At 43.0% G+C, this 27095-nt stretch overlaps 11 protein-coding genes across 11 annotated transcripts; 5 read left to right on the forward strand and 6 right to left on the reverse strand.

The window, feature by feature from the left end:
- Window positions 1–291: 291 nt before the first annotated feature.
- On the forward strand, window positions 292–1590 carry L203_100187 (uncharacterized protein; the record flags this gene model as incomplete). The annotated part of the gene is made up of 6 exons (XM_066209649.1): window positions 292–354; window positions 403–474; window positions 528–635; window positions 682–808; window positions 858–1406; window positions 1457–1590. The coding sequence occupies 6 exons, from the start codon at window positions 292–294 to the stop codon at window positions 1588–1590; spliced, it is 1053 nt and encodes a 350-aa protein (XP_066065746.1).
- Window positions 1591–1701: 111 nt separating this feature from the next.
- L203_100188 (uncharacterized protein) lies at window positions 1702–3697 on the reverse strand (the record flags this gene model as incomplete). Its single annotated transcript, XM_066209650.1, has 3 exons — window positions 1702–3519; window positions 3572–3619; window positions 3680–3697. 3 exons carry the CDS (start codon window positions 3695–3697, stop codon window positions 1702–1704), a joined length of 1884 nt encoding a protein of 627 aa, XP_066065747.1.
- Window positions 3698–3924: 227 nt separating this feature from the next.
- L203_100189 (uncharacterized protein) lies at window positions 3925–5699 on the reverse strand (the record flags this gene model as incomplete). Its single annotated transcript, XM_066209651.1, has 5 exons — window positions 3925–4056; window positions 4111–4491; window positions 4548–5107; window positions 5155–5361; window positions 5411–5699. 5 exons carry the CDS (start codon window positions 5697–5699, stop codon window positions 3925–3927), a joined length of 1569 nt encoding a protein of 522 aa, XP_066065748.1.
- Window positions 5700–6237: 538 nt separating this feature from the next.
- On the forward strand, window positions 6238–8729 carry L203_100190 (uncharacterized protein; the record flags this gene model as incomplete). Its single annotated transcript, XM_066209652.1, has 10 exons — window positions 6238–6261; window positions 6322–6354; window positions 6410–6495; window positions 6707–6867; window positions 6919–6965; window positions 7017–7068; window positions 7124–7184; window positions 7233–7325; window positions 7384–7545; window positions 7595–8729. 10 exons carry the CDS (start codon window positions 6238–6240, stop codon window positions 8727–8729), a joined length of 1854 nt encoding a protein of 617 aa, XP_066065749.1.
- A 745-nt stretch (window positions 8730–9474) lies between these two features.
- Window positions 9475–10624, reverse strand: L203_100191 (uncharacterized protein; the record flags this gene model as incomplete). The annotated part of the gene is made up of 2 exons (XM_066209653.1): window positions 9475–10474; window positions 10533–10624. 2 exons carry the CDS (start codon window positions 10622–10624, stop codon window positions 9475–9477), a joined length of 1092 nt encoding a protein of 363 aa, XP_066065750.1.
- A 503-nt stretch (window positions 10625–11127) lies between these two features.
- On the forward strand, window positions 11128–12408 carry L203_100192 (uncharacterized protein; the record flags this gene model as incomplete). Its single annotated transcript, XM_066209654.1, has 3 exons — window positions 11128–11532; window positions 11587–11742; window positions 11797–12408. 3 exons carry the CDS (start codon window positions 11128–11130, stop codon window positions 12406–12408), a joined length of 1173 nt encoding a protein of 390 aa, XP_066065751.1.
- Window positions 12409–12634: 226 nt separating this feature from the next.
- On the reverse strand, window positions 12635–15239 carry L203_100193 (uncharacterized protein; the record flags this gene model as incomplete). The annotated part of the gene is made up of 7 exons (XM_066209655.1): window positions 12635–13479; window positions 13523–13667; window positions 13723–14135; window positions 14185–14438; window positions 14491–14679; window positions 14732–14848; window positions 14899–15239. 7 exons carry the CDS (start codon window positions 15237–15239, stop codon window positions 12635–12637), a joined length of 2304 nt encoding a protein of 767 aa, XP_066065752.1.
- A 973-nt stretch (window positions 15240–16212) lies between these two features.
- Window positions 16213–17310, reverse strand: L203_100194 (uncharacterized protein; the record flags this gene model as incomplete). The annotated part of the gene is made up of 4 exons (XM_066209656.1): window positions 16213–16764; window positions 16822–17058; window positions 17109–17241; window positions 17291–17310. 4 exons carry the CDS (start codon window positions 17308–17310, stop codon window positions 16213–16215), a joined length of 942 nt encoding a protein of 313 aa, XP_066065753.1.
- A 1613-nt stretch (window positions 17311–18923) lies between these two features.
- L203_100195 (uncharacterized protein) lies at window positions 18924–20023 on the forward strand (the record flags this gene model as incomplete). Its single annotated transcript, XM_066209657.1, has 3 exons — window positions 18924–19646; window positions 19707–19925; window positions 19979–20023. 3 exons carry the CDS (start codon window positions 18924–18926, stop codon window positions 20021–20023), a joined length of 987 nt encoding a protein of 328 aa, XP_066065754.1.
- Window positions 20024–20284: 261 nt separating this feature from the next.
- L203_100196 (uncharacterized protein) lies at window positions 20285–25860 on the reverse strand (the record flags this gene model as incomplete). The annotated part of the gene is made up of 9 exons (XM_066209658.1): window positions 20285–20506; window positions 20562–20783; window positions 20831–20959; window positions 21007–21800; window positions 21854–23640; window positions 23691–25001; window positions 25051–25418; window positions 25471–25630; window positions 25676–25860. The coding sequence occupies 9 exons, from the start codon at window positions 25858–25860 to the stop codon at window positions 20285–20287; spliced, it is 5178 nt and encodes a 1725-aa protein (XP_066065755.1).
- Window positions 25861–26100: 240 nt separating this feature from the next.
- On the forward strand, window positions 26101–26980 carry L203_100197 (uncharacterized protein; the record flags this gene model as incomplete). Its single annotated transcript, XM_066209659.1, has 5 exons — window positions 26101–26172; window positions 26227–26336; window positions 26384–26544; window positions 26596–26772; window positions 26826–26980. 5 exons carry the CDS (start codon window positions 26101–26103, stop codon window positions 26978–26980), a joined length of 675 nt encoding a protein of 224 aa, XP_066065756.1.
- Between the last annotated feature and the right edge of the window lie 115 nt (window positions 26981–27095).

Here is a 27095-nt window from a genome sequence, read left to right on the forward strand (position 1 = left end):
GTTATTTGGCCAATGTATCCTCCTTGTAACCACTGGACAAGAAGAAAAAAAGATATAGAAAACAAAAATCATTAAGAATTCTCTATTATATTAACAACCCAAAGACGCCAGTTAACTTCGGCTCATCTCGTGCCTGAAAAAAACCCCATGAAATATAGAGTTACGTAACAGTGACCAGACGCGGAGCTTCCTATATCTCCGCTTGTCAAAGTCTATCTAGCCGCTCACTTTAAAAGTTGACTTTTTAATAACTTTAATCATTTCAAAGACACATACAATTACAACTATAAAATGGTCGGCTCCTTAGATAATAAGAGGAGACACGTACAAGTTCTGCCTGAGAGAGTTGGGAACGTGGGTTCTATCAAGAAGGTGGTGGTAGGCTCTGACTGAACAGATCAGGTCGCTGGTTCAGAGTTTCCTGGACATTATCCAGGAGAAGATCATTCTTGGGATCTCAAACAGTTCAAAAAGGTAATAAAAATGCTTGAATGAAGAATGTTAGGCTCATTTTGTGACGATTGTAGAGTCTTATCGCTTCGGTACAGCGCTTGACACCATCTACAATAGAATTTGACTTGGTTGGTGTGGATGCCGCTATTGCTAATGCTCTGAGAAGAACATTGATTGCCGAGGCGGGTCAGACAGCTCTTGGTATGCTAATCACTGACATTGAGGCAGGTTCCTACGATTGCAATTGAAGAGGTTTATGTCTGGAACAATACTTCTATCATGCAGGATGAAGTCCTCTGTCATCGTGTTGGTCTTGTCCCTCTCCAGGTTGACCCTCGCAGTCTTAAATATCGACGTAATTTTTTTTATATTGTTTCATACCATGATTGCTCATGTTCAAGAAGCTTCTGCCAATTCTCCACCCCACGAACATGATACTCTTGTTTTTGACCTTCGAGTACGATGCGACCGTCGCCCTAATGTTGACCGCAACGAAACTGACCCTCAAAGACTCTACTATGATTCTAATGTATACTCTGGTATGCTTACATGGGTACCTTCCGGCGCACAGAAACAGACATATAAAGGCAAACCGCCCAAGCCGGTGGACAACGACATATTGTTGGTGAAAATGAGACCGGGGCAGCAGGTGGATTTGCACTGTTTTGCGAGGAAGGGAATTGGAGCCGATCACGCAAAGTATTCTCCTGTAGCAACTGCCTCGTATAGACTCCTCCCACATATAATTTTGCGTGGCCCTATTCCACAAGAATATCAAGAAAAATTCAAAAATTGTTTTCCGCCAGGTGTTGTTGAGATTGAAAAGAATAAGGATGGACAGGATCAGTGTGTGATCAAGAACACCAGGAAGGACACTGTTTCGAGAGAGGTGTTGAGACATCCAGAGTTTCAGGATCTGGTACAACTCACAAGAATACGGGATCACTTTATCTGTGAGCACACTGTTTCTTTTTCTTGTATGATTACACTGAATTGCTTTCAGTCAATGTTGAATCCACAGGTCAGTACAAGCCTGAAGAGCTTGTACCAGAAGCCATAAAAATTCTTCTTGGAAAGATTAAAGATGTAGAAGAAGGTTTAGACAAGCTTCTTTCCACTGGAGGAGAAGCTGCTTGAGATGTCGTTGGCTTTGTTATGATGCTGTTTATGCATAGACTTGGGATCTGTGGTACATATAAATGAACAAGCCAGTTGTCTGCGACCCACGCCCATTGTCTTAGCAATTGATTATCGTTGACTGGCTGCCATGCGAGCCGCTTTAAATCTAGACACCTTTTTGTCTGATATTTCTGCCTTCGTTTCCACCAGATTTGATGTTGAAGTGGAACCCAGTCCATGCTGAACGCCTACAGGCCTCTCGGTGACTGTGGAAGCCAAGGTTGCAGGCAGCCCGTCTTTATTTGCATCAGTCAGTCCTGTTATTTTACCAGACGGCGTCTCACTTTCCTCCACCGGCAAACCCATTAACTGTTTTCTAACTTTATCTCTTCGTCTTTTGACCTCTTGCCTTCTCTCCTGCTTTTCTCTTGTCTCATCCTCATTCTCACCTTGATTATCATCCCCATCAGTTTCTGAATCAGACAGGCCCTCTTGGCCGGGTGCAAGTATAAGGTTACCATTCTCCAATTTTCCCACCCTCACAAATTTCTTCAAGTCATCCGGTGTAGGATTCACAATGATAGGCACTTGCCCTTGTTCTTTTTGCTGGATGCTCGGTAATCCCAGTAAAACGCCGAGTGGGATCCCGTTATTTCTGTTTTCCTCTTTGTTTTCTTCAACATTCATAGGGATCTCAAGAGGGTCATGATTCATAGACGTGTAAACGTGGCGTTTGTGATACTCTAGGGCCACTTCTCGAGCAAGCAAAGCATCGTCGAGATCATACTCATCTTCAGAGTCATCCGAGTATTGAATAAAAGAGCCCTCCGAATTTTCTTCATTCTCAGAGATTCCTTGGTTTGCTCGTGATATACAGTCGGAAACAGTCGCAGTGGATGTCGTTGTTGGGTTGTTGGTAGGAATTGAAGGTGAAAACCCATCCATGTTATTACCTCTCTCGACCTTCTTTGAAACTGCGGCGGCCTCGTTTGGCACGACTGGCTTTTTGATTACTTTCTCAGTATTACTTCTGGGAACAAAAAGCGGTTTTTCCACTACGGATTCCTTGACAGCACCCGCGCCTTTATTTTCTGTCATCCTTGGTAGTTTTGGAACAAACTTTGCAGACTGAGTACCAGGATTACTGGAGGAGGTGACAGGAGCAGAGACATCTACTTCTTCATCAGCTAAACGTTGGGCAAAGAGGGATTTCTTCTTCGATCTTTGAGATACAGGCATCTGCTGATCCGGCGATGGGACGTTTTCCACGGAAGAGGTAGAAGAAGTATTTTGCAAGTCATCTGCAATACTTCTCACTCGCGGAGGCCCAAGGAACCCCTTTTTGAATCCAGCAAATCCATCTCCACCTTTTGTTCTTGGCTTTGGTACATTAATGACAGGCACAGGCTTTGGGTGCCATTCATCTTCTTCTGTTACTAGGGGTAGAGGAAAGCCAAGTCTGTTTGCAAATGGTGGTTCTGTCTCAGGAGATTCAGGGGAGATAAGTATGGCTGGATCAAAAGATACGACTTTTTTCTTTGCTGGTAATTGCAATGCCGAGTTTGATTTGTGAGCAGGTTCTGAACCAGGGTTGCGAATAATGCTGTGAGTTGGCGGTGTTTTGGGCGATGATGGTAGAGACGTATGTTGAACAGATAAAGTTGGAGACAAAGTGGGAGGATGGATAGACGTGGCGTTTTCTGTCTGCGTTTTCACTTTTGTCAACTCCTCGTTGAACTCTTCTTCATCACTGCCATCACCTTCACGAAACACTCTTCTTTTCAACTTGGCACGGCGCTTTATAGCTTCTTGTGACCAGTAATCATCCGCTTCTTCCAAAATTTCTTTAAAGACCAAGGTGTCAGAGACAGGCGGCGGAGGACCAATCGTTACTCCTTGAAGTGTTTCCCGGATTTCATGAAACGGTAGGCCTTGCTCATTCAAGGCCTTATAGATAGATGATGAATTAAACTGCAAGCACGATTGAAAAGTAGCGTACCATCTCGTTGCTTTTTATATCTGCAATTTTTGAAATAAACGATTTGGACTGTGACGATACACCAAATGAATATAGACAGCATATGAATATTATAAGAGAAATGCTTACGGATTGAAGTTTAGACATTGGTTGTAATTACAATGACAAGTTGGTATAGGGAATATCAATAATTTGAATCCTACAAGTCAATTTCTGAGATATTTTGATGCCAAGTCCTGGGGGACTTTATTTTGTTCAAATGGATTTAAAAATTGTTAAATCTAGTTGTATATTAAATAACACTACGAATAGATATTGACAGATATATACTATAGTCTACTAAGATGAGGTTCTCAACAACAACATAGATCTATTTACCAAGGATCCACGTCACAAAGAACTTGGTCCATTGCCCATTCAACAACTTCATTGCTAAATAATGGTGTCTCGCCTGATTTTGCTCCATGAATGATTTGAGGAACCTTAATTATCTTTATTCCCAGCCGCTGATTCAAGGATTAGCTTTATCGTGATGAAATTTGAGCATCTCAGGTGCTTACAAGTATTTCTTCTTCATCAATTTCCACTCGACACCCATCCAACCAAACTATATGACTAATCAGCTCTTTTGCCTTGTACTCTGTTTGAAGCAAAGACTGCTCATGAGATTTGTTTGTTTTAGGCTTATCGTAGTGCCTCAACATGGCCAGTATTGTTGCCACGTGATCTGATACAAGGTAGTTGGATGTCTCGCGGTCGTTGTTAGAATTGACAAGAAGGACCTTGGCACGAAGGGTAGGCGAAGTAGCAATCTGTTTTGCAAGCGATCTCAGGGCCAAACAGGGAACAATGGATGTCCATAGAGAGCCGCAGGAGTAGACCAGAACGTCGCGCTTGTGTAGAGACTCTAGAAAATCCGTGTTGGGGTCGGGGTATATCTCCTAATACTCAACGTAAGTCTTAGATATATTCAAAGACGACTTAGCAAATGACCCACCTGTCCGTAAAGGTTGATGTAAAATACTCTCTTTATCTTGGCATCCAACGGTACCTCGCCCTCGCCCTTTCTATAAGCAAGATTACTCATGTCTTTCTCCTCTTCATCATGTTTTACCTGCCAATCAGTACTCTCCTGATGAATAGAGGAGGTAATAGCGTCAGGCGTATCAAATGTCCTTGAATCTTTCCTAAAATGGCTTCTGAGAGTTGGAGGCATAGAAGAAAGGCCTTTTTGAAATATTTTTTGGGTGACTGTGCTCAAAGAACTCGTTGGAGAAGCATCAGGGCTCGGATGTGAGATATTGCATTGGCCGACTAGAGTGTCTCTATTGGTCAACTCTGCAGCGATTGTAACCGTCTGGTTTGTGTTGATACATGGTATCACTTGAGCTCCCGATGAAACTCCTGCGACGGATTTGAAGAGAAAGACTGCAGAAGGTAAACTGCCAAACAAGTCGCGAGCGCCTGTGAGAAAGCCATTTCCAAGCGAAAAGTTTCGAAAAGAAAAGCGTTTATGGGCTCTCTTGAGACACTGGGTCTCAAAATGAACTAGGAAGGCTGTCCGCTTGTCAGCTACCCGTCACTTATTGGCTAAAAGGTTTCACCTCTGATGCACTCTTTCTTGTCCTCACCGATCCCTTCCCATAAACAGCTTTTACCCTCAACAATTTCATGCCACATGTCTCTGACGACATTCTCAGAAGAGTCAGCCGGAAAACGGTGAGCCATTAGGCGGTAAATAGCAGCTCGTTCCTTGTCTTCCCTCGTACTTGGGTTCTGCGCCAGAGGTATGAGCCTTATCAATCGAGAACCTATCAGACAGCCTTAGCCCTACAACCTTGCAAAGACGTCAAAACGCACGTATGTCTCCAATAGAAGGCCCTCCAAAGCACCTCAAGATTTCTGAGCTTGATCCTCCATCATCCGACACTGGCAACACAAATGCCGGGGAATGCCCAAAAGCACCAGCGATAAAATTTGCGCCTGTACCACCAGATACAATTAGATAAGAGATATTGTTGACCTTGCCATTGCCTGCCTCAGCTAAGTCACCTTGTTGCTTCTGTCCAGCAAGCTTGGGCGACACGATAGAAGTAGGAGATTGCGTGACTGCTGAGTAGCCAGGTTTCTGGGTATCTGGAAAACACATCACAGAAAGAGACAATGTAGCTCACAAAGAGCCGCCAGAGAGGTAATATATAGTAATAAAAAACGTTTTAACGGGCTTCTGCAAGAGGTCAAGAAGCAAAGGCTAATAGAAGATTCCAAGAGCTAAGAATTCCATAGAAGGTAGAGTAATGGCCGTCCGATTGAAGCTGAGCTTGGTTAACTCATCTAGCCTTCTTTATAAGTCTCCTTTAAAAATGTCGTTCTTGCTTCACTATAGGGTCAGACGTCGGAATACAGATGAAAGATCAACTTTAAAAGTGGAGATGGGAAAAACGCAGGAAACAACGGAACGAAAATAGAAGTAGTGGGGCCCCACGTTTGAGGTATTAGAAGTAATTTTAAGAGTTGGCAAAGGGATTAGCGGAATCAAATCTGGAAATATTAAATGACAAGGTGGAGGTCTACACCTTTCTTTATTCTATTGTTGTTTATGACAGAAAGGTGGGACGACACATCTGACGATTCATTTCCATCTTTGTACTTTTCGCATTCTATTGCATTAGGATTGTCATCTTGAAATGCAGCGAAAAGCTCTCAAACAGGTAAGATATTCAAACCATCATGTTGTTGTCAATGTGAGCTGAAGCCTTGGTACTCGTCAGCTTGGGAAAGTGACTCAATGGACGTCTGAGAAAGTGAGAACTTTCATGCTTTAATCTGTCAAATACTGTATTGACTTCTTAACTGTAGGTGTTCTCGGGTGAGAAGACACAGCTATCGCAAGAGTTTCTTGACCTTGAACAAGAAATTGAAATACGACGTTATGGTATAGAACGGTAAGTCCAAAGCATCCCATACTGAGCGCTCGCCAAAGTCTCGGGTCCCTCCTGCCAGAGAACAGGATGTTTTTCCAACGGTTGTACGGAGTTTTGAGCCATGTCTTGATATTCTTAGCTACTAAGCCGTTGCAAAAATGGGAAACCAGAAATAGCTATCGATTCATCAACATGCGCTCAAGAGTTGCTGACGATTGAAACCGCTATTTAGTTTACATGCAACCTCGCTTCCTTTTTTTGAACAGCTTGTCAAAGCCAAGGCTTCTGCTGATCCTTATCCACCGGCTGGAGCTGGGAAGGACAAAGTTACCTACACGGAGGCTCTCGGTTTAGTCATGATTGACTATGGAGAAGAAATTGGAGATGACTATGGTGAGTCATGCATTTCTGGCTCTAGAGGTGGCGAAGCTTACCAGAATGTAGGAGACGCATTATCAAAGTACGGTAGAGCGCGCTGTAAACTAGCTTCTGTAAGTCTGATAGCTTAAATTTTTTTCAATGGTAAAGCTGACCTCGTCAAGGCTCAAGAAGAGTTTGCTTCTCGTCTCGGTGATGGTTATGTTGCAGGAATGGGTGAGTTTATTAGACTCCAATTTAGTTTTCTGTTGCGTTACCGACCAGATTACAGAATCTGCGCTTGCTGCGGTAAATGAATACAAGACGTTGAGAAAGAAACTAGATTCTAGAAGGTAAGTTCAATCAAGGGGATATGTCGATGTAGCTTACAAAACCACAAGGCTGGCCCTTGATGCCGCTATTAGTAGAACCCAAAATAGCAAAAAAGACCCCACAATATTGGAAGAAGAGATCAATCTCGCCAAACAAAGGTTGTATGTTTCTTTTTCTTTTCGTCGTCAAGATGATGTAGACAGCTTAATCATTCATTAGCGAAGAAGTAGAAGAGGAAGTTCATGCAAGGATGATCAACATTCAGGAAGCTGAAGCTCAGCAGTACGCCCTACTGGTAGACCTCCTTGAAGCAGAAGTAGATTATCATGCCAAGTGTCAAGGAATTTTGGATGATTTGAAGAATGCGTGGGGCAGTCTTAGGTACGACTTCATTTACAACTGAACTAAGTCTCAACTGATGTTTGACAAGTTCCAGACCCAGAGCTAATACTCAAACCCGGTCTCGAAGCAACACTGTAACATCAACGCGTTCTCTGAGTCGTGCGTTAATGACGCGTTCCCATACCTCACGACACAATGCTGTTGCCTCTTCCGAGGAAGAATCAACGACCGGACGCTCGCGTTCTCAAAGCAACGCCTCTTCATCAGGAAAGTCCAAGGAGAAAAAGTCTATGCTATCGTCATTTGGATCTTTGGGTAGAAAGAGTGGTTTGTCAAACATAGCTACGTCAAAGAAAGACAAGAAGAAAGATAAATTTAGTGAGAGCCGAACGGCGTTGCATTCGGATGAAGAGCAAGAGGAATTTGACTCTGTATCATATTCAAAGCCACAGATACAAGGAGTCTCTCAGTCTCATTTTGCCTCATCTTCAACCTCCTTCAATAACACTTATGACCCTACTCCAAGATTGCGTCGAGCCTTGACTTCACCGTCTGCTCCTGCACGCCATGTTAACCCTAACACACATTACGTCAAAGCATTGTACGATTATCAACCAAACTCGGAGGAGGAGCTTGGCTTGAGAGTTGGAATGGTCGTAAGAGTGGAGAAGGAGATTAATGACGATTGGTGGATTGGCGAATCGGAGACTAATGGCAAAACTGGAATGTTCCCAAAAACGTATACAGAAGAATACGTCCCACCTCCTGTCATGGCTGTTCCGCCTCCTATGCCCGGAAGGCGCGACCTGCCTCCACCTGTTGTCCATACCACTACTGTAGCCAATATCCCTCCTTCCCCAAATTTAAGCTTCAACTCGGATTTTGAAAGCGAGGCAGAACATTCATTTTCTGATGCAGACCATCAGTTTACTGCTCCACTTGCTGTATCTCCTCAACCTGCCGCCATCCGTTCTGTGAGCGGCAAAAAGGCCCCCCCTCCTCCCCCTCCAAGCCGCCGCGCCGTTTCAAGCAACAACATTCTTGACTTGAGCCAAAACATAAATGGTACTTATCTTAGTCCTCCCAAAGCCCCCTTCGGTGGAAGAACAAGATCAGGCACTGCTGGTACGATTAATAGTCCTGGTGACAAAGCAAGTCCGTTTACGGGCAGTGATGATGATGAAGCCGATGGAGTTGAGGGGAGATCAAGAGGAAGGTATTGAGAGCCCAAAGAGCTATTCTAATAGAATCGAAAATAGTGGTCATTGATAGTGCTGGGAGGAAGGATATGGAGCACATTTTGCGTATCATCCACCTAAATAGGTTTCTGAGCATGACGGAGATGCTGGTCCCTACAAATGAAAGAGTCATATTTTCATTGTTTTTTCTTCGTGTATGAGACATTGCATCAGAACTTCTCAGATCAACAACTATTCAAGTGATAATTAAAAACAAGATTGTAACGCACTGAGATCGGGACAACTTTCCGCCCTCTGACATTGTCTGACGCCAAGGGTACACACAATCTTTCATTTGTATTTAAAAATATTGCCAAATTGTCTCCGTTCGAATGAACGACCAGCGTATTTCGCTATTAGATTGCCTCATGCTGACGGTGCACATAAAACGAAGTTCTGAATATGCGAGAGTCGTCTCAAAACCAGAAGGAGATGTGGCCTCATTATGTTCGAGACTTGATTTAAATGATGGGATCGCCTGCTACCCTTTTTGCTTGATCACGCAGATAGGCGTCTTCATCTCCGTACATTCCAATTGTTAAGACTCTTTTCGCATTACATCTGAGGTCAGATAGATGGACCAGATGAGTCATTTTGAATCAGTGCATGTTATGTTGCAACAGTCTCTACCCATATACAACGCCAATGGCTTGCGTATTCAATGTAATTTTAATTCTTTCTCAATCTGGTACTCGATAATTATCTTGCGGTATTCGGTCGTGTCGCGCAATCAAGCATGTTTTGCTCTCCGTTTTCTCACCGTGTCTTGTGCCTGCAGCATTCTCAATGTATCATCAAAGAGAAAAGTGGGAACCTCATTTTCCAAATCTTCAGACATTTCCTCTTCAGATATTTCAGACCCTAGTCTGACTCCACAGACTGAAGACCCATCTTGCTCCTCTTCTTTCTTGACCGTTGTTAGTTCTGAAGCCTGACTACTTTTCTGTTTTTGAGATGGCATGTGCAAGTCTTCAGGAGAGATGCTTGAAAGACTGGAACCGAGCATAATACTGTCGCTTAGGCAAGGTTTTTCAGGAGACGTTTCGTCCACTTCTGTATCACTTCCTTTTGAGTCATTCTTTTCTTGTAAGAACGACAATTGAAGCACTCCCGTGGGCTTATACTGATTTTTATCGGCAATCAATTTTCGCTTCATGGGCACTGGCGACACTAAAAGGTCTGAACGCGTTCTGGTAAGGCGAAGCATTTTGTTAGATGATGGTTTGCTTTGATCAGCTTGCAGATGAGTTTTGCGTGGTGACGGAGTGAAAAGATGGTTGCAGTGAGCCGTAGCGCGGATAATTCGAGTATGAAAAGCGGTGGACGGTGGAGAAGCAGAAGTACAAGCTGTGGAAGGTGTGTTGACAAGCGTTGTGCCTTGACTAGCATCAGTATTCACCCATTTCTTTGTTCTTGTCCGACGCGATTGGTCAGGAGTGTGATTTTCAAGGAAATCAAAAGCCCAATCCATCAGTGGCACCATTTCGTTTTTTCTTAAACACTCCAATATCCAATTGACATTATATATTACTGCTCCCAAGTTCCTCAATGCAATGGCGTCAGGGTCGCTGCTGCTTGGCGAGAAGATATAAATTATTCTTCGAGGACTGTCAACGACTTGAAAATGGGTATGAAAAAGGTCAATAAGATGCTTAGGGGTCTTGGTCGTGAAGTATGCAGTGCCTGGAAGAGTGATATGTGGGTATTGCGCGTGGCTTGGTGATGCCTCGCTGAATTCGAGAAATGTATCAGTATGCTGACGGCAGTCTTGCCTTTCTAGCAACTTACGTATAGCTAATGTTTGGCTGTATTGGAGAGAAGTCTGGAAAAACAAAGCGGGTATGATGCGAAATGACGGAAATGCTTGCTTGCTCTTGCATGTTTTATATAAAGAAAGATTGGAGTAAAAGTTATGAAAGATGATTGATAATGCCCATGAGCGCGTCTGAGCACAGACATACGCGTAGAATCACGAAAGTGGAGGGGTATCTGACGCTGCTTGATGAAAAAACAAAGATTGGCATACTAAAGATGTTAATCTAGCAAAGATATAAAGAAGAAAATGATTCACAACACATTTTCGGCCATAGCTCCGTAAGAGCATCTAGAGTCTTTCAATCGGTAAAATCAAGTGGAGAAGCACCTAGTTAGTATCAGAGTGAGGGACCACTCAAAAATCTTGGGTACTGGAGGTTTTTTTTTTTTTGAAGAATCCGATTATGACATAGAATGGAAATATTTGTAGAAGTTTCTAGGCACATGAGGTATAGATCACGTGACTTTTGGTTTTTCTCAGCGCTCTGTATCATTCTTATGGAGTTGGAAAGTTTTCTTTTGTTTCTTTATTACATTTGTTTATTTCACAGAATCATTAACAAAGACTATGCCTGATCTTCTCAATGAACTTCTCAGGTGGTCTGTCACGGCCTCTACGGAAGCCAAGGCCAATCAAAATACAGACCTAAGCAATGACAACCAACTTCAACTTAAATGGACTCCTGGTACAGCTCACGCTGGCACTTCTGCTCTTCATCTTTCAGACAAAGCGCCTGCAGACCTTTCTCCCGCATCAACTCCTGGTCCGGCAACACCCAAAGAAGGTTTTCCGTTGCCTTTGCCGGCTGGCGTTGAGCTTCCAAGAGCAAACAGAGAAGACTTAACAACAGAGATGTTGGATCTAATCATGGGCAAAGGAGATAGCATAATTATGAAGGAGAAGATGGCCATTGCAACTGATGAAAATCAGTCCATTGATAGTCGGGTGAAAGCGCTTGATGATTTTGAGATGGCACGTCTCGTTGAAAGGTTTTGGTTCTACTAAGGCTAATGGTCTTTTCCATAGTTGATTGAACTGATTGATAATGCCAACAATATGCCTATCCTCAAGCTATGGGATCCGTTGATAACCCTTCTCGCATCACCCCATCCCGAAATTGTGGCGCATACGTGTTGGATTATCGGCACAGCAGTGCAAAATAACATTATAGCTCAGGCAGCTGTAAGTTGACCTCTTGGCATTTAATTAACTTAAGGCTAACAGAATGACTTTTAGCTCTTTATGCACAATGTGTTCCCTTGTATTCTCGATATTATTTATCCCTCGTCAAGCTCGATTTCCCATCCATCCTCAGTTCGAGCCAAGGCTACCTATGCCCTTTCTTCGTCTCTTAAACACTGGCCATTAGCTTCGTCTGTTTTGATGGCTCCCTTATCAAACGGAGCTACAGGTTATTCCGCTATTAAACGTGGTGTTTGTGATTCTGATTGTGTGGTGAAGAGGAAGATGGCGTTTCTTGTTGGTACTCTGGTTATGCAGTCGGGCGAGACATACAAAGGTGAAATCCCAAAAGAGGTTCAAATTATCATTGAGGAAAAGTCCAAGCTTGTTCTTGTCAATGATCGCCCGCTCAATTTGATTGAGGGACTGAAAGTGGAAGGAATATTCACAGCATTGATCGATGGATTAAAACAAGGTGTGAATGATGTCGAGTTTGAGGAGAATGCATTGCGAACTCTTGTAGGAGCTCTCGAAACAGGAGGACTGGCAGATGGGGATAAGGCTGAATTGAAATTGATTTGGGAAAAGTGGGATAAAAAAGGACGGGAAGAACGAGGGTTTGTTGGAGAGGATTGCAATGAGGTTTCCAGAGCGTTGGCGGCGTGATGTCATTGTATAATTTAGAAATAATTGTAGAGTATAAACATCTATTCATATCAAAAGCTGTATTTGGAGCGACTGCATTGTGCTTATGTTAGATAACAAGCCTTTAAACAAATGCGATTTATGGAAATCGAGATGTAGGCGTGTGGGTTGGCCGTCGCTTGAGCTTTCTTCTGATTCATGCACATTACCAATACATAAAACGGACTCGCTTTCGAGACTCTCTACACTAATCAAAAACCTTGAGGTCTTGAAAGGGCTTGGTGCCGATAGCTTTGTGGACTTGATCCAAAGGATTGGTTTTTCTCTTATCTTTCGTCTCGTTTGCCTCATTTCCTTCAGCTTCTTTGATATCAACTTTCTCATAATTTGCCATTAAGTCGTCATCATCTTCGTTGACATCGCCATCTTGTCCAAAGAAAAATTTCATTAGTGCACCCGAAAAGCCGGAAAACAAAGTCACTCCTTCTACGTTGCTCTTTACGGGCTTTGGCGTACCATTGGCCCTAGGAGCCAAATTCCAATATACCATCTCTGGCATAACATAACCAGCTTCTTCAAATCGTCGCTTCATAGTTTGATGCTCTGTCTCACCAAAGGTACTGTTGCCTACCGCTCCGTCAAATTGCATATCAGAAAAGACGAAAAGAACTTTAATCATATTTTCGGGGGCGAGTTCTTCGCGTTGAGCGGTCTCAAGAATCAACTCGTAAGTCTTGTAGAATTCTGTGGACATGCCCCATTGCGCGTTAGAAAGTTTGGAAGCTCGCTCAGACAGAGGCAATGATGTATCAATGAATTCACATTTGGGATCCGTGGAGAAGGTGAAAAAGCAACCCTGCCAGGGAGGAGATGCCAACTCGGCAAGCAAGAGAGTCAATGCAAGGCAAGGAAGGATAGGTGCTGGATCTTTGGTCTTATAAGCGTGCTCATAACTTCCCATTGACCCAGAAACGTCTGCGATAGCGATGCTATTGGTGATGGTTCCCATCGAACTTGAACGGATAGAGTTAACAAGAGTAGCCCACTGCAAATCGGCAATTCGTTTGGTAATTACATCTTTACCGTTGACAGCTGAACATTAGTCAGCAACTACACTTGTTTCCGGTATACTCACCGTTGAAGAGAAGTTCATGCGGCATACGACTTGCACCTGAAATGGAGGCCCGCCCCGACGCTACCTTGTCAAGGTAAATTTGGAAGCTTTTTGAATCATGATCTGCAAACGATGACGCATGTCGCGCCATTGCCCTAGATGGCACCTGATAGTGTGATTAACAATTTAGGTATGAGATGTAGTGTGAGTAGTGCACCCACCTTTGTATAATCAATTTTCCAAGAGCCATTGGACATTTGTATCTCTGGAATAGATAATGCGTTCCTTAGTGGCGACAGCACCTTCTTCTGAAACAACTCTCTTGCCCGTAACACATCAATTCCCGGAAAATGTTTCATGGCAATTGCAGTGGCGATATGAAGTTGCTTGTCTGCAGATTTACCAGGCGTTGGAGCCCATTTGGCTGCAAATGAGATGGACGCCAGGTGAGGCGAAAATTGAGCTTGACTTTTGATAGACACAAGATATTCTTGATGTTGATGAAGTAAAGCCAAATCATTTACGAGGTACTGTTCAAATATGTGAACTACTGTAAGATACAGAGCTTGTAGCTTTTTATCCGTCGACAAAGCTTGTTTCAGACGATCAGCAAGCAGAGCATGCTTTGCTATAGCTGCAAAAACAATCAGTTTGGAGCTGGTGTCTAAGGGCATGAAACACACGAGAAGGCGTTTTCCATAGTTTTGCTACAAAATCATTCGGGTCTTTTTCAATTCGTTTAGCAGCCAAGGCTTGTATTTTTGCAAACCCGCTTCTGTCACGCTTTACGCCTTTGCTATTTTGGGAGGCGATCCGAGAATTCTTGAAACCCTCTTCCTGCTGAACAGGAGCGAGTGCCTCATCAACAGCTGATAACATATCGCTGAAAGATGGGCTCAATTGTCCATTTATGTGAAGAACAAGAAGATCAAGAAGACTTTTTGGAGTTGTTGGTTAACGTATGACCTTGCCGTCACAACAAAACTTACTCATCAAAGGTTCCGTGTGGCCGAGCGGAATACTCCACAGGAGGTTGTTCCAGCTCGACATTACCCATATCATCTAAATCCAACACTTTTCCCTTTTGGAGTTCGGCATCTTCTTGTCTTTGGTGCTTCTTGGCTTCTATCCTTGCGTCAACAGGGTGAGGACATGTTGGCGCAACTAGGAGGTGAAGACTGATTTAGATAATTAACTAATGAACGTCTCTCTGAAAAGAGACCCAGATACTTTTCCAGGAAAGTGCGAGGATGAGTCTGCCAAAGCCAGCCAACTGCCCTAAAATAGCCATCCTTAAACCCTTTACCTTCGTGGATAGAACGAGCATGAAAGATGATTTTGAGTGTCCTGAGTCTTCATTACCCTTGCCAAATGACAATATATGTTTCAGCACTCACGCCAGAGAATCCTCTTTCCAGGAATCTTCGAGTAACTCGAAAAGTCTCTCAGGCTTTATTCCTGGAGAAAAATCGAAAAACAAATCAACCAGATGTGAAGATGTGGATTTATAGGCAAGCGCGCCCTTCTCTGTGTATGTGTCTGGAATGGTTCTAAGAGCATCTATAAATGGATGGGGCTCTGATTCCAGAGCTAGCTCCGAGAGTTTTAAAGGCGGAGTCGGTGGGTTCGCAGGTATCAGTTCGTCCAAGATTTGAGGATATGGTGAAGCTAAGAGCTCAAGAAAAGTTGCAGGTAAGGACCAATCCTTTCCAGATTTTGAGGTGCTGGCAGGAAGCATGATGTCGACAAAGATCTCCAACAGATCTTTTTCTCTTGATTTAAAAAAGGCAAAAATATAAAAGAATGCAAATGTAAATGTGAAAGAGAAAATAAATCACAAAATGACAAAGTGTCCAGTCAGAACCGCGTGGCAGCGAGTGAAGGTGGAGGTTGACCACCCTCGGCTGTAGACGGTAATTTCTTTTTACAGCCAAAATTCGACATTCATCACTTACCCAAGGTATTTATGTATGTATTGAGCCCATTCTAGATGCTTGCGACTTCCCTAGAAGGTGACATCTAGAAGACTGATAGAGAAGCATCTATCTATACATGTGAAGACTCCTTTTGATAAGCAAGGTTCTGGCTGCCTGTAAATTCATATACCGCCATGAGACCAGTCAATATTCACATCAGAACAAGGGCTGAAGCAGGGAGACTGACTTAGAGGTGTTTTTAAAGTAGCTCATCAATATAGAGCTCCCAACCCTCGCATACTTTAGTTACTCTTGTACATTTGTTTAGGTTCAGGTCTTGATCAAATGAAAAAATCAAGTTGTCATTTGGCTAATACCTATATCTTACTCAGTTCATCTTTGCAAGTTCAAAAAGCTGGTAAAAAGCAACTTGAACGATATGGCAAGGACGGTCATTTAATTTTGCTGATTAGAAGCTGATGAATGATTTAGGCAATGATAAATACTCCTAAATGTATGATAGGCGTATGAGTATCTGAGTTGCAGCGCTCACTGCAAAGTTTTTCAAAAACATATACGGATGCGGCGACATCAGTTAAATAGGGAACAACTTGTATGGTCAGTTATTAGGCAATCCAGGATATCTCAGCTTTGAAAATGACATCGTCTTTCTTGGCTTGTTTGAAGGCTGTCATGGGATTTGAGCTTTTGGAGTTGCTACTCTTTCCTGTAACACTTCACAATCCAGGTGATGAGGATGAAAATGTAGTATACACGCCAGTATGCAACACGAATCTAATCTGCGGTTTCAGCCACCTTCCTCTTCTTTCCATCTTTCTGCTTCAATCCCTTCATCTTTCTGCTCTGCAACTTGCCCAGATCCTGCCTTTCCATATGCAGTTTTCCAACCTTATCACCCATCTCGTCCGTCTCAATGTTTTTTCTCTTCTTGCCCAGACCTTTCTCCACATCGTTCTTGGCCAGTTTGGGCCGCTTGAGCGCCATCTTCATTATTTCCTCATCAGCAGTCTGGATCCTCCGTATAGACAAATCGATAGAGGGGCCCATCTCGGTGAGCGTGACTCGTGGTACGCGAGTACCAGTGGCGAAAAGTTTGCAACTATACACTCGGAGATGGACCACAGGAAGAGGGTTAACATCGGTGACTGGGCCAGCAGTGATAGAAATAACATGTTCGAGGGTGTTGATCAAAGGCATTTCTGATACAGGATGACCATTGTAAAAGTCAAGCAATTGAGATTTTAGTTGTTGGTAAGTGGGATGGGTGTCAAAGAGATCGGAATGGAATACCATCATTGGTCTGACACCGACGGATGCTTTCAGATTCTGAAAACAGCTTAGCAATTAGAGCTGAAATTATGAGCAAGATTAGACAAGGCGTACTGGGAATTCCGACATTGACTTGAACTCCTCAACACCCAACTCAATCATATCTAATACTCGCCCATCAAACATTCGTGTAAACACCAAATTATGTGGCCGTTTTTTGCTGTGTAACCCAGTCAAAAACAAGCTCGCGTCGTTCTTGCCGCTGAAAAACTCGAGTGATGCAGGATCATCAAAAGGATGAATGTCGTTTTTTCTTGAAAAGTTTATTGCGTGTGGTCGTTTGAGAGCGTACTAATGATTCTGTTAACCTGTTACGAATTGCTAATATAAAGGAAACTTACCAGATCCTTCATGACAGATCGTACTCTCTCGCTACTGTTTTGTCCTCGAACAAATATAGCTGTCTTTTCATTTTCCACAATCTGAGGTTCTCGCTTTCCCAAAGCACGCTTAACACGGGCATTCTTTGGTTTTCTATCAAGAGTTAGTACATCCTACCTCTTTCAATCTCAGTCATACTCACATAGTCCTTAGCATAGACATTTTTAGGACAAACGAGTGTGGGATATTACTTTTAATAGTTGTATAGAGCAAAACAAAAAGATTATAGAAAAAAATCAAATGGTAATTTTTTTGGGCGTATAGGGCACCAGGGCGGCGATGACCGAAAAAAGAAGAAAAAATTCAAAAATATATATATATGGGAATTGACCGCGCGCCCTCCGAAAAGGACGGTTTCATAACTCATGATGATTGTTAAGTATGCTACGCGGCCTAGAAGAATTACACTTTATGATAGATATAATATACTGCTGAATTTGAGTCAAAGTAAATACCCTCATTCAATGAGAATTAAACCAAAACAAGCACAGCGCAGTCAGGAAACTGTAGATCAGGAGAGTAACAAAAGACAAATGCATGAAAAGAACTTAAATAATATCATTTGGCGGAGAAGTGTTATGGTGTATCCAAATCCAAGTACAAATTCAACATTCATCTATCTTCAGCTCACCTAGAACACTAGACTTTGAAAACTCCCTGCATTATGGATCGCATCCCGACCTTTGGATGTACCTGCTCAATACAGGTGAAAAGAATCATTCATCTCGGTGATTCCTTGTCGATTTTATTATATAGACTTATTGCCAATTTGATGGTTGTCTTGTCGCATTTGAAGGCTCTTCTGCAGCTGGCAAAAGGCATTTATAACGTACACAATGTGTCAATTCACCCTGTTTGGTTTATTACAACCTTTCTATTCTGTTATCATATTATTTTCTTCGATACTTATAGAAACTTTCAACATACCGTGAAAAAGCAGCATAATGAAATAAGATGCTCATAGTCAGTATGTCTCATATCATGCTCGTTAAATACAACCACATTAGCTTTACACCTTGACCAAGTCTGCATTCCTCTATGTTTTGCCAGTCCATCGCCAATTGAAATTGTATGCATGACCGTTCTTGAAACATGTAAGAGACGCTGTGACCATTATTCATTGACCACGTTTCCCTTTCAAAGTTTGAAGAAAAAATGGTTTTGTCATTACTTATACCTAATGTTGTAGTCTTGATTCGAACGGCCGTTATGATTGAAGACAAATTAGGACGTGTCTGATATCGAACATGTCTGGCGCGAGTGAACTCATACGTGTATTATAGCGCATACGTCACCATAGAGCGATGACAACTATTTCTGTCAGCAAGAGGACTGCATGGATCGACCTATAATTAACGTCGTTTGTGTTGGCTGGAAATCCATGTTTTGATGGCAGGCAAATGGTAGCTCTGTTCTTCTCAACTTGACCGTCAACTTCGATGACTATTGTAGCTATTTAATTTGCAGCGCGCTGTAAACACAGTCGCTCCATTTCAAAAAGCCGTTATCACTTAAGACGAAGAATAGAAAGAAAAAAATTGGAAAATTGAAATCACAAGAATGAAATGTATTTTCTTACGTAAACGTTTTACCGGCTACTCTCGCCGGTGAATGTTAACAAAAAGATGATTTTGTCTTATCATGACTTCAACCAAACCAAATATGTCTGGATTATCTAGAGGAAACCCAGAGCCACAAAATAAGTCAAAAGCCGAGGAAGAGGATGATGAGGACTTGTCAGACTTGGATGGTGAGTTGTCAAAAGACAATTTGTTATGTTGACTATTGTAGATGTGCTTGAATCTTTCAACGGCTCGCAACGAGAGGAGAAAGCTCGGTCTCTAGATGATTTAAAATCTATGGCCCAGGTAGATCTACCAGAATCCAATACAGGGAAAACAGATGAGGATTTTGAGGCTGCTTTGATGGAGGATATGGAGTCACTTCTACGGCAGTTGGCAGGAGATCACCCTCCTGAAGCGATGCCTGATTCAAATTCAAGGGAGCAATCACAAACTTCAACAGACAAGGAATCTCAAGATCCTTCGAATTTATCGATACAAACGGAGGAACAAGCATGGCAGAAAGCTGTAGACATGCTTTTGTCGGGTGAAGGGTTTGCAGCTCTGGGCTTAAATGACAAAGAGAATAAAGAGAGTGTACCAGAAACTACAGCGCCAAAAGCTCCTTTGAAGCCATCTGGATCTGGTACAAAAGGCGAGTGTAATCTTCAGCAATCTTACGAAGAGACACTGCGTAAGACACTTGAGTCACTCAAGTCTGCGGGTCAAAAAGGCACTGCTACAGACGGCGCTGGCGATGTTGAAAATAACTTATCATCTCTGTTAGCGTCTTTAGGCGGAGACCCTGATTTGTTGAAGAACTTGAATCTGGAAGATGAAGGCGACGGAGATTTTGAAGGAGTATTGGAAGGAATGATGGCACAGTTGATGACAAAAGAAGTGCTAGAGGATCCAATGGCAGAGCTGGCGAGCAAGGTATAGAGTTTCTCATCTGTTGTAATTGCTCGTGAACCAACGTCTGTTTGATCGTGATAGTATCCAGCCTATCTTGAATCCCCGCCTGCGGGTACGCCTGCTGAAGATCTCGAAAAGCACCGTAAACAGTATGTGTTTGTTAGACAAATTATGGAGACTTTCAAGAAGCCAGAATACTCGGACGAAACGCACAGCAAGGAGGTTGCCAAGCTTGTCTCTGATATGCAAGACCTCGGTGGGCCTCCTAAAGAAATTATGGGTGATTTACCAGAAGGATTTGCAAGTTACCATAATCTTGTTTTAGTAAATATGAGAGCTAACAGCTGTTGTAGGATCTGGGAGCCTTTGGCAATGAGGAAGGATGTATTGTCATGTAGATCAATGTAATACCATACTACATTAGACAACTCCACAAAGGTACACTTGTGAATCGCACTATTGTCATTTGAGCTGGCTGCTGAACTATCCCAAAGGCGAGAAATAGATATGTGTTACAACCTCAATCTTCTGCTAAAGTTCCATTATTGAATATACTAATCGACGAGACTCATAACTCATGCATAGTATACCAAAAGCTGAATGCCGTTTTACAATCTTTGTCAAACACGAACCCCAAAATTGACTGATCACCTTCCTGTCTATAATCTTGTAAGTGCTCGAATATCGAAAGAGCCAGTGCCGCTTCCGCTGGGTTTGCCCATGACAATCTTAGCAGCCGGACTTGATAAATCGTCAAAATCACCGTGGAGAGTAGCCTCTGACAAGAAAGATACAGTAGTCTCGAATGAAGCCTTGAGAAGAGGTGATGATTTGGCAGAGATACCTGTTCGGTTAAACGGTCTATAGCCACCGGCATGGGTCTGCAAGATCTTGTTAAAAGATGATCTTTTTGCCAGAGTTAGAGGTACACCTTACCATATAATCGGCTATGATCGTCAAATGTCTGTAATCGACAGCAATACCATAAGCACCAAAGACACTCGATACTTCGTCTATTACAGCTCGTCGAGCAGCTTCTACACCAAAGGTCTTGAGGATGGCATAAATATCATTGGAAGACAATTTATCAAGATCAACAAGCTCATCGGCGAGGGCCCACATGCCTCGGAGATTAGAACCTTCTGTAACGAGTGATCGCTGATAGTGTCAGACATTGAGAGTTGTCATAATCTGTTCGAACTCACAGTAAACTCTCCTTTGTCAGAGTAAATCTTCATGCATCTACCAATGTTTTCAATCTCGTGAATGATTGAAGCTCTGCAAGTCCTCTCAATGATATCTACCAAAAGTAATTTGGGAGCAGTAGCGGGGAACTTTCGTGGTACACGTTAGCTTGATCTGGGTGGGTGCATAAACTTACTTCAAGATCGAATTGGGCAGACTTGCCAGCATGGTTATCGAAGCTAAATGTGGAAGCATATTTGCTTGACAGTTTGAATAGTTCTGCCAAATCATCCGCCTTTTGGTCCTTCTGAGCCTTCTCAACAGCATCGTTTTCTATTTCTCCATCATCGTTTTCTAATTCTTTCTCTACAAAGTCCTCAAGATCTGCAGCATCAGAAGCTGCATTTGATTCTTCTTCATATTCGTGTTGTTTTGCTTGAGCAGCCCGTTTGAGTTGATACGAGTCTTCATCATCATCATCAAGCTCGTCATCCCTGCCTCTCCTTCTTAATTCAGGCTGCTCATTCTCCTCATCATCGCCTTCATCGCCATTAGCTTGTACCTTTTTACCTTTACCAACGAGAAGATCTTGTTCTTTAGATTTAGCCACCCTTCTAATCTCGTTCTGAATCTCCTTTTTTAATCTTGGCGCGAAGCTATAAGCCAGAGACTCGTGGATCTGTTCTGCAGTAACTTCATATTCGGGCACATACTCTTCTGGGGGATATAATTCTAAAAGCACAGTGTACTTTCTTTGACGAGAATCTGATTCTGATGTCTTAGCTGATAAACGCTCAGTAACAATAACCCGCTCGACGACTGCAGACAAATTTAAACGGGAGACTTGCTTGACAAAAGTTTCAATATCTTTGTCGGAGATATGTTCTCGAAGAGGAAGTTTCATGGTTGGTGTAGTGGGTTTTGAAGAGGCAGTCATGACAATCTCTCTCAGACGAGGGATACCGAGGGTCACATTGGCGGCACCATGACCTGTAAGATTTGTTAGACTCTACATTCAACCCAAATACCACAGTTGTGCTCACCAGCCAAGTGAAAAGTGTTTAATGTCATTTGTGTTGAAGGTTCACCCACGCCTTGACTGGCTAGTAATCCGACAGCCTCTCCTGGCTCCACTAAACTCTTCATGTATCTAGCCCTAGCCAATTGCATAAATTCCTTTTCGGGGACGGTTTCGCATGTATAAGCACTCTTCTTGTTTTCGCCTTTCTTCCCAATGTATCCGAGCCTATTGTCTTCAACATAGTCATTGAGCTTGCGCGCGTAGGCTTCAGACATACTACCAATGTATCGAGAGGGGGAATATATTGATAGAGCGGGAGAATGTTTGTGAGGCTTTTTGAGAGCTTTCTTCATGTGTGAGAGAGCTTCGTCGGAGACCTTGCCGGAGATATCACTCGGTCTGACTTTATTGAGCAGTGATATGTGGTTTGCGGCAGCAAAGTCAAACTTGTTGAGATGAGTTTGTTTGGTCACGTCCAGTGAATCTTCACCGTACAAGAACTGGAGAACAGACTGATCACTGTCTCGAACTGTATGGTCATAGTGTACTTTGACACCCTCGAGATGCTTGATCAAGCATCGCTGCAAATAACCTGAACGCGATGTTTTGACAGCTGTATCAATTAAACCTTCACGACCAGCCATACAATGGAAGTAATATTCTTGAGGCCTGATGCCTGTTAAGAAACGGTTGGCAACATATCCGCCCGCCCGCGCGCTCGTGTCAAAAGCTTTGAAAGATGGCAGGGTTTTACCGGATACCATGGTAGGCACACGACGACCCTCTAAAGCCTGTTGACCAAGCAAAGTTGATATTTGGGACGCATTAACCTTGGAGCCTTTAGCACCAGAAATGGTCATCATTTGCATGTTGTTGTCGGGGAACGGCCGGACAAGGTGCTCAGGCAAGACATCGTTGTTAATCTTGGAGGTAGTCTTGTTGAAAGCAGATTGCATCACTGCATCAAGGCCAGCCATGAGGTAATCATCTCGAAGAATCTCTTCAAGTCTAATGGCAAGGTTCTTAGCGGTATCAGAAGCTTCGATTTTAGAGTCCTCGGGCAATCCCACATATTTCATAGCCACCACAGCGCCATCACCTGAGGCCTTGTCGAGAATATCCTTTCGAATCTTTTCGCCTTCCGCAGTCAGAATCAAATCGTCCATTCTGCAGGAAAAAGCATTGTGCTGAAGATATTTGGTCAACAACCTAGACAACACACCAAGTAGCCTGTTGGCAATGTATGGGCCATAAAGCTCGTGAACAGAATGGATAAGACCATAGCCAGAAGCACCATATTGGGACTTGTCGAGTACACCACAAATTAAATGGCCGTCTAAAAACACAACATTCTCTTCGCTCATACTGGGGTCGGACGAATCATCCCTCTTCCATAATTTATTTTGAACTTTGTTTTTGGAAGTCAAATTGAGACCTTTGGCGTTGGATGGCGTGAGATTGAGGAGGACAGTGGACATGATCTGTTTGCCCGTCCATAAGGGCTTCGGTTTGAATACTGCAGGAGGGAGAGTAATGATTCTAGGTTGGCCTGTGTAATTTTCTTCAGTACGGAGGGCACCATAGATGAGCTGGAAGTACTGTTCTCTGGTGAAGAAGGACGATTTGTTGCACATCCATACGCCAGCGACCACATGATCTTGTATAAGACCTCGAAGAGGACCACCAGATGTAGGGACAAGATATTGGTTATCTGTGTTGGCGATCATTAGAGCTTCAGCCCGAGCAACCTCATTCTGAGGGAAATGTATATTCATTTCATCGCCATCGAAATCGGCGTTGTAAGAATTACTGTACACTTCGTCAATTTCCTCTTCATTTATTATTGAACAGCGTCCTACCAGTTGGCATAGTGCATTCTAATGGTCTTCTCTCCTAATAAGACTTTAACTCTGTGACACATCATAGAAGGTTTATGCAAGGTAGGCTGTCGGTTAAGGATGACGATATCGCCGTCTCTTATATGTCTGTAAACCTTTTTATTCCTCTTTGACGGCCCAGCAGCGCCGAAATGATCATCACCTTGTGGTGTCAAGAGCTGATTAGCAATCGCCGTTCTTTGCTCTATGGTAGTCCTATCTAACGAAATTTGCGTGCCATCCTCATTTTGAACGAGGGAGGCACCAGGGTGTACCTTCGGTCCATTTATGACTAGTTGACGCAGCTCGGCAATATTTTGTTCAGTGACAGGCTCGGGATAAGTCAGCTTCTTCGCAAAAACGGGAGGAATACCAATTTCGTTGGTCTCAATGTTTATATCCGGCGAGATGACCGACCGCGCAGCATAGTTCACACGCTTGCCCATCATGTGCTTCCTGAATAAACCTTCCTTTTTCTCTAAGAGCTGCTTGATGCCAGGAGGAGGCAACTTCCCTTGTCTCATGATTGTTGGGTTCTTGGTGGAATCAACAAAGCTATTGACGTCGTGCTGTAATTTTATCAATGCTTCCAGCAAGAGCTCGAAAGTTCGACCAGCCTGAGCTTTGGCAACAGCATCCAGAACGATTTCGCCCCGTTCTGCCCTACCCTGGTCAATAAGTTCTTGATTGAGCTTTTGAATGCGTTGACATGTCTTCATCACAACGCTAAGAAGAGAGTTCTGGGAGTTTTCAAAAAGTTCATCGCCCATCTTGGCAGGAGGTCGAAATCGAGTGGGAGTAATTGAAAGCACTTCCATGAAGAACATGTCGGCAAGCGGAGGAGCAGCGCTGAACGAATTACGAGGGTCCCCATGCTTACCATAGATGAGGCGGCAGATCTTAGATTCCTTACCAAAAAGCATACGGAGATGTGCGCGAACTTCGGCCGCAGACATAACTCGCTCGTTCCTTCCTCGAGATCCTTTCACCTGTCCACTAGCAGACTTGGCGATAGTTTGCTCGACTTTTTCAGTATCGTTTTCAGAATCGCCTTCATCAATGAATTCACCTTCTCCTTCAGAGGAAACACTAGATTTGTCGCTGTCCATTTCTATTCCCTCATCGATATCCGCAGGATCAGCAGATCGACGTGCCCTTGAAGAGTACTTGCCAGCGGTTGCGAGAACGTCAGGACGACGCAAATTAGCGAGTTTGTTGGTAGTCTTCTGCTTGGGTGTGAGGTCGTATTCAATGATCTTAATAGCTTTTTCCTTTCGAAAGGTGTTGCCATAACTATACAAGATCAATCATGCAGTTATATTTAAAACAGCAAAACACATACGCGGAACATCGACTACATCTGTTCCAGATTTTTTTTCCAAATTCGTGCAAAAGCTTTTTTCTTTCTTCAAAAACCAATCCATCTTTATAACCATCTTCCATCCTAATGTTACTGGCATTCTGTTTGGCTGTTTTGAGCCGATGAGAGACGTATGCTTCAATCCTGACCATGAAATCGGCAGCAGACTCGATATTTTGAGAGGTAGGGGCATCCATATTGATATCGCCATCAGCATCTTCATCATCATCGTCAGTTCCCTTGTGTCGAGAAGCTTTGCCGATAGCGTTGTCAAACAGAGTGGATACTTCATAGGATTCCGTAAGAAGACCCGCATCAAGAAGTCGCAAACGGGCTGTGTAAGATGCGGCCTGTGAAATGAGCATTAATAGGTAGATCAAGTTTTGGAATAAAACAACTTACAACTATCTCGGGCATTTTGAAATGATGACAGTAAAGACACACTGATCTGAGCAAGCCATAGCATTGATTCATGAATAATGGATGGTATACCGGAGTCGGAAGCTCCAAGTGTCCGAAATGCCCTGGACAGGCAAAATAGGAGAGATGGCATGTTTCGCAACTACCGCTTGTCAGTCGAGATGCCCATGAGATAGATGCCACTTACATATCTCGGGAGCTCATAGGACCAAGCTTTGGATCATACAGGCCACCTCTTGTAGGAAGATTCAAGTTATCAAGCAAGATTGGGTTGTCAATCTTCTTGACTGAGATATTCCTAATATCATCTGTAGATAGGAAAGAGAAGGAGAGGGATTCGATTTCAGTGTTGAGGGAATGGGAAATATCCATCTTGCCTTCCCTTCTCTATTTAATGCTTCCAAGCTACCCCAGTCTTCCTTCTCTGTTTCCGTTACGTTTAAATATATATCATAAAAAAGAAAGAAAAAAAAGTTAGAGGTTGCATTGATTTAAAGATTTTGTAAACGGATATGTCCGCTTTTCATAATTACGTAACCGATTCGTACCTCCTAATCCATCTTGCGACGATATAATTATTTATAAAGGTATTACAACTTTCAAAAATACAAGATGGTCAAGTCGACAACTATTTTTAGAGTCCAAGATGCTCTTCCCCTTGCAGCCAGTGTTGACGATGAGACGGTCCGTCAATTTTGATCTCCAACACTCACTTTGCCAAGCTGAATATTTAGACAGACAGAAAAGGCATTAACAGAGTACAAACAGCAATCAAAACTCATTTTTAGACGCCTCAATGCAAACTCGGAACCAGCATGCTCTATAGAATCAGGAGCTTACACGCTTCAGTCAGTACATCGTTCTATTGCTAGGATTTTACCTCATATGCTTGTAGCTACTTGATTGTCGACAAAGCCATCTATATGTGTTTCTGCGACAACGCCTACCCTAGGAAACTTGCGTTCTCTTATCTTGATGAGCTATCCAAAGAGTTTCAAAGGAGCTATGGGGATAAGATTGATGGAGCTACCCGACCATACGCTTTTATGGGATTTGGTGCGCTTATTGTCTCTTGTTCTAGAGCAACTTAATCTGATTCTGCGACAGATACATTCATTAGCAAGACAACCCGTTTATACAGAGACTCTCGCTCGCTCACCCAGCAGGATAACCCTTCAGCTCCTAGTTCTCGACTAGACCAGCTAAATGAGAATCTCAAGGACGTTACACAAATCATGACAAAGAATATGGAAGACTTGCTCTGGCGTGGAGATTCTCTTGATCGTACGTATCTGTTTTACATCATGTTATGCTCAAAAGCCAACAATATTGGGTAGGGATGTCACAGCTCTCCACATCTCTCCGTTCCGAGTCTGTTAAATATCGTAAAGCAGCACGAAACATCAATCTTCAAGCGTTGATACGCAAGTGGGCACCAATAGGCGGCATTGGGCTCTTCTTTATTCTCTTTATCTGGTGGCGGTTCTTTTGATCCTCGAATGTATTAGCGATGACTTTGCGATGATATCAGAGGGCAACAATGCGTGGGAAGATATATCATGTATTATTATCTCTTGTTATGTGTACAAGAGATTGTCCCCCATCAA

Source organism: Cryptococcus depauperatus, chromosome 1 (genome assembly GCF_001720195.1).
Source record: "Cryptococcus depauperatus CBS 7841 chromosome 1, complete sequence".
NCBI lineage: Eukaryota > Fungi > Basidiomycota > Tremellomycetes > Tremellales > Cryptococcaceae > Cryptococcus > Cryptococcus depauperatus.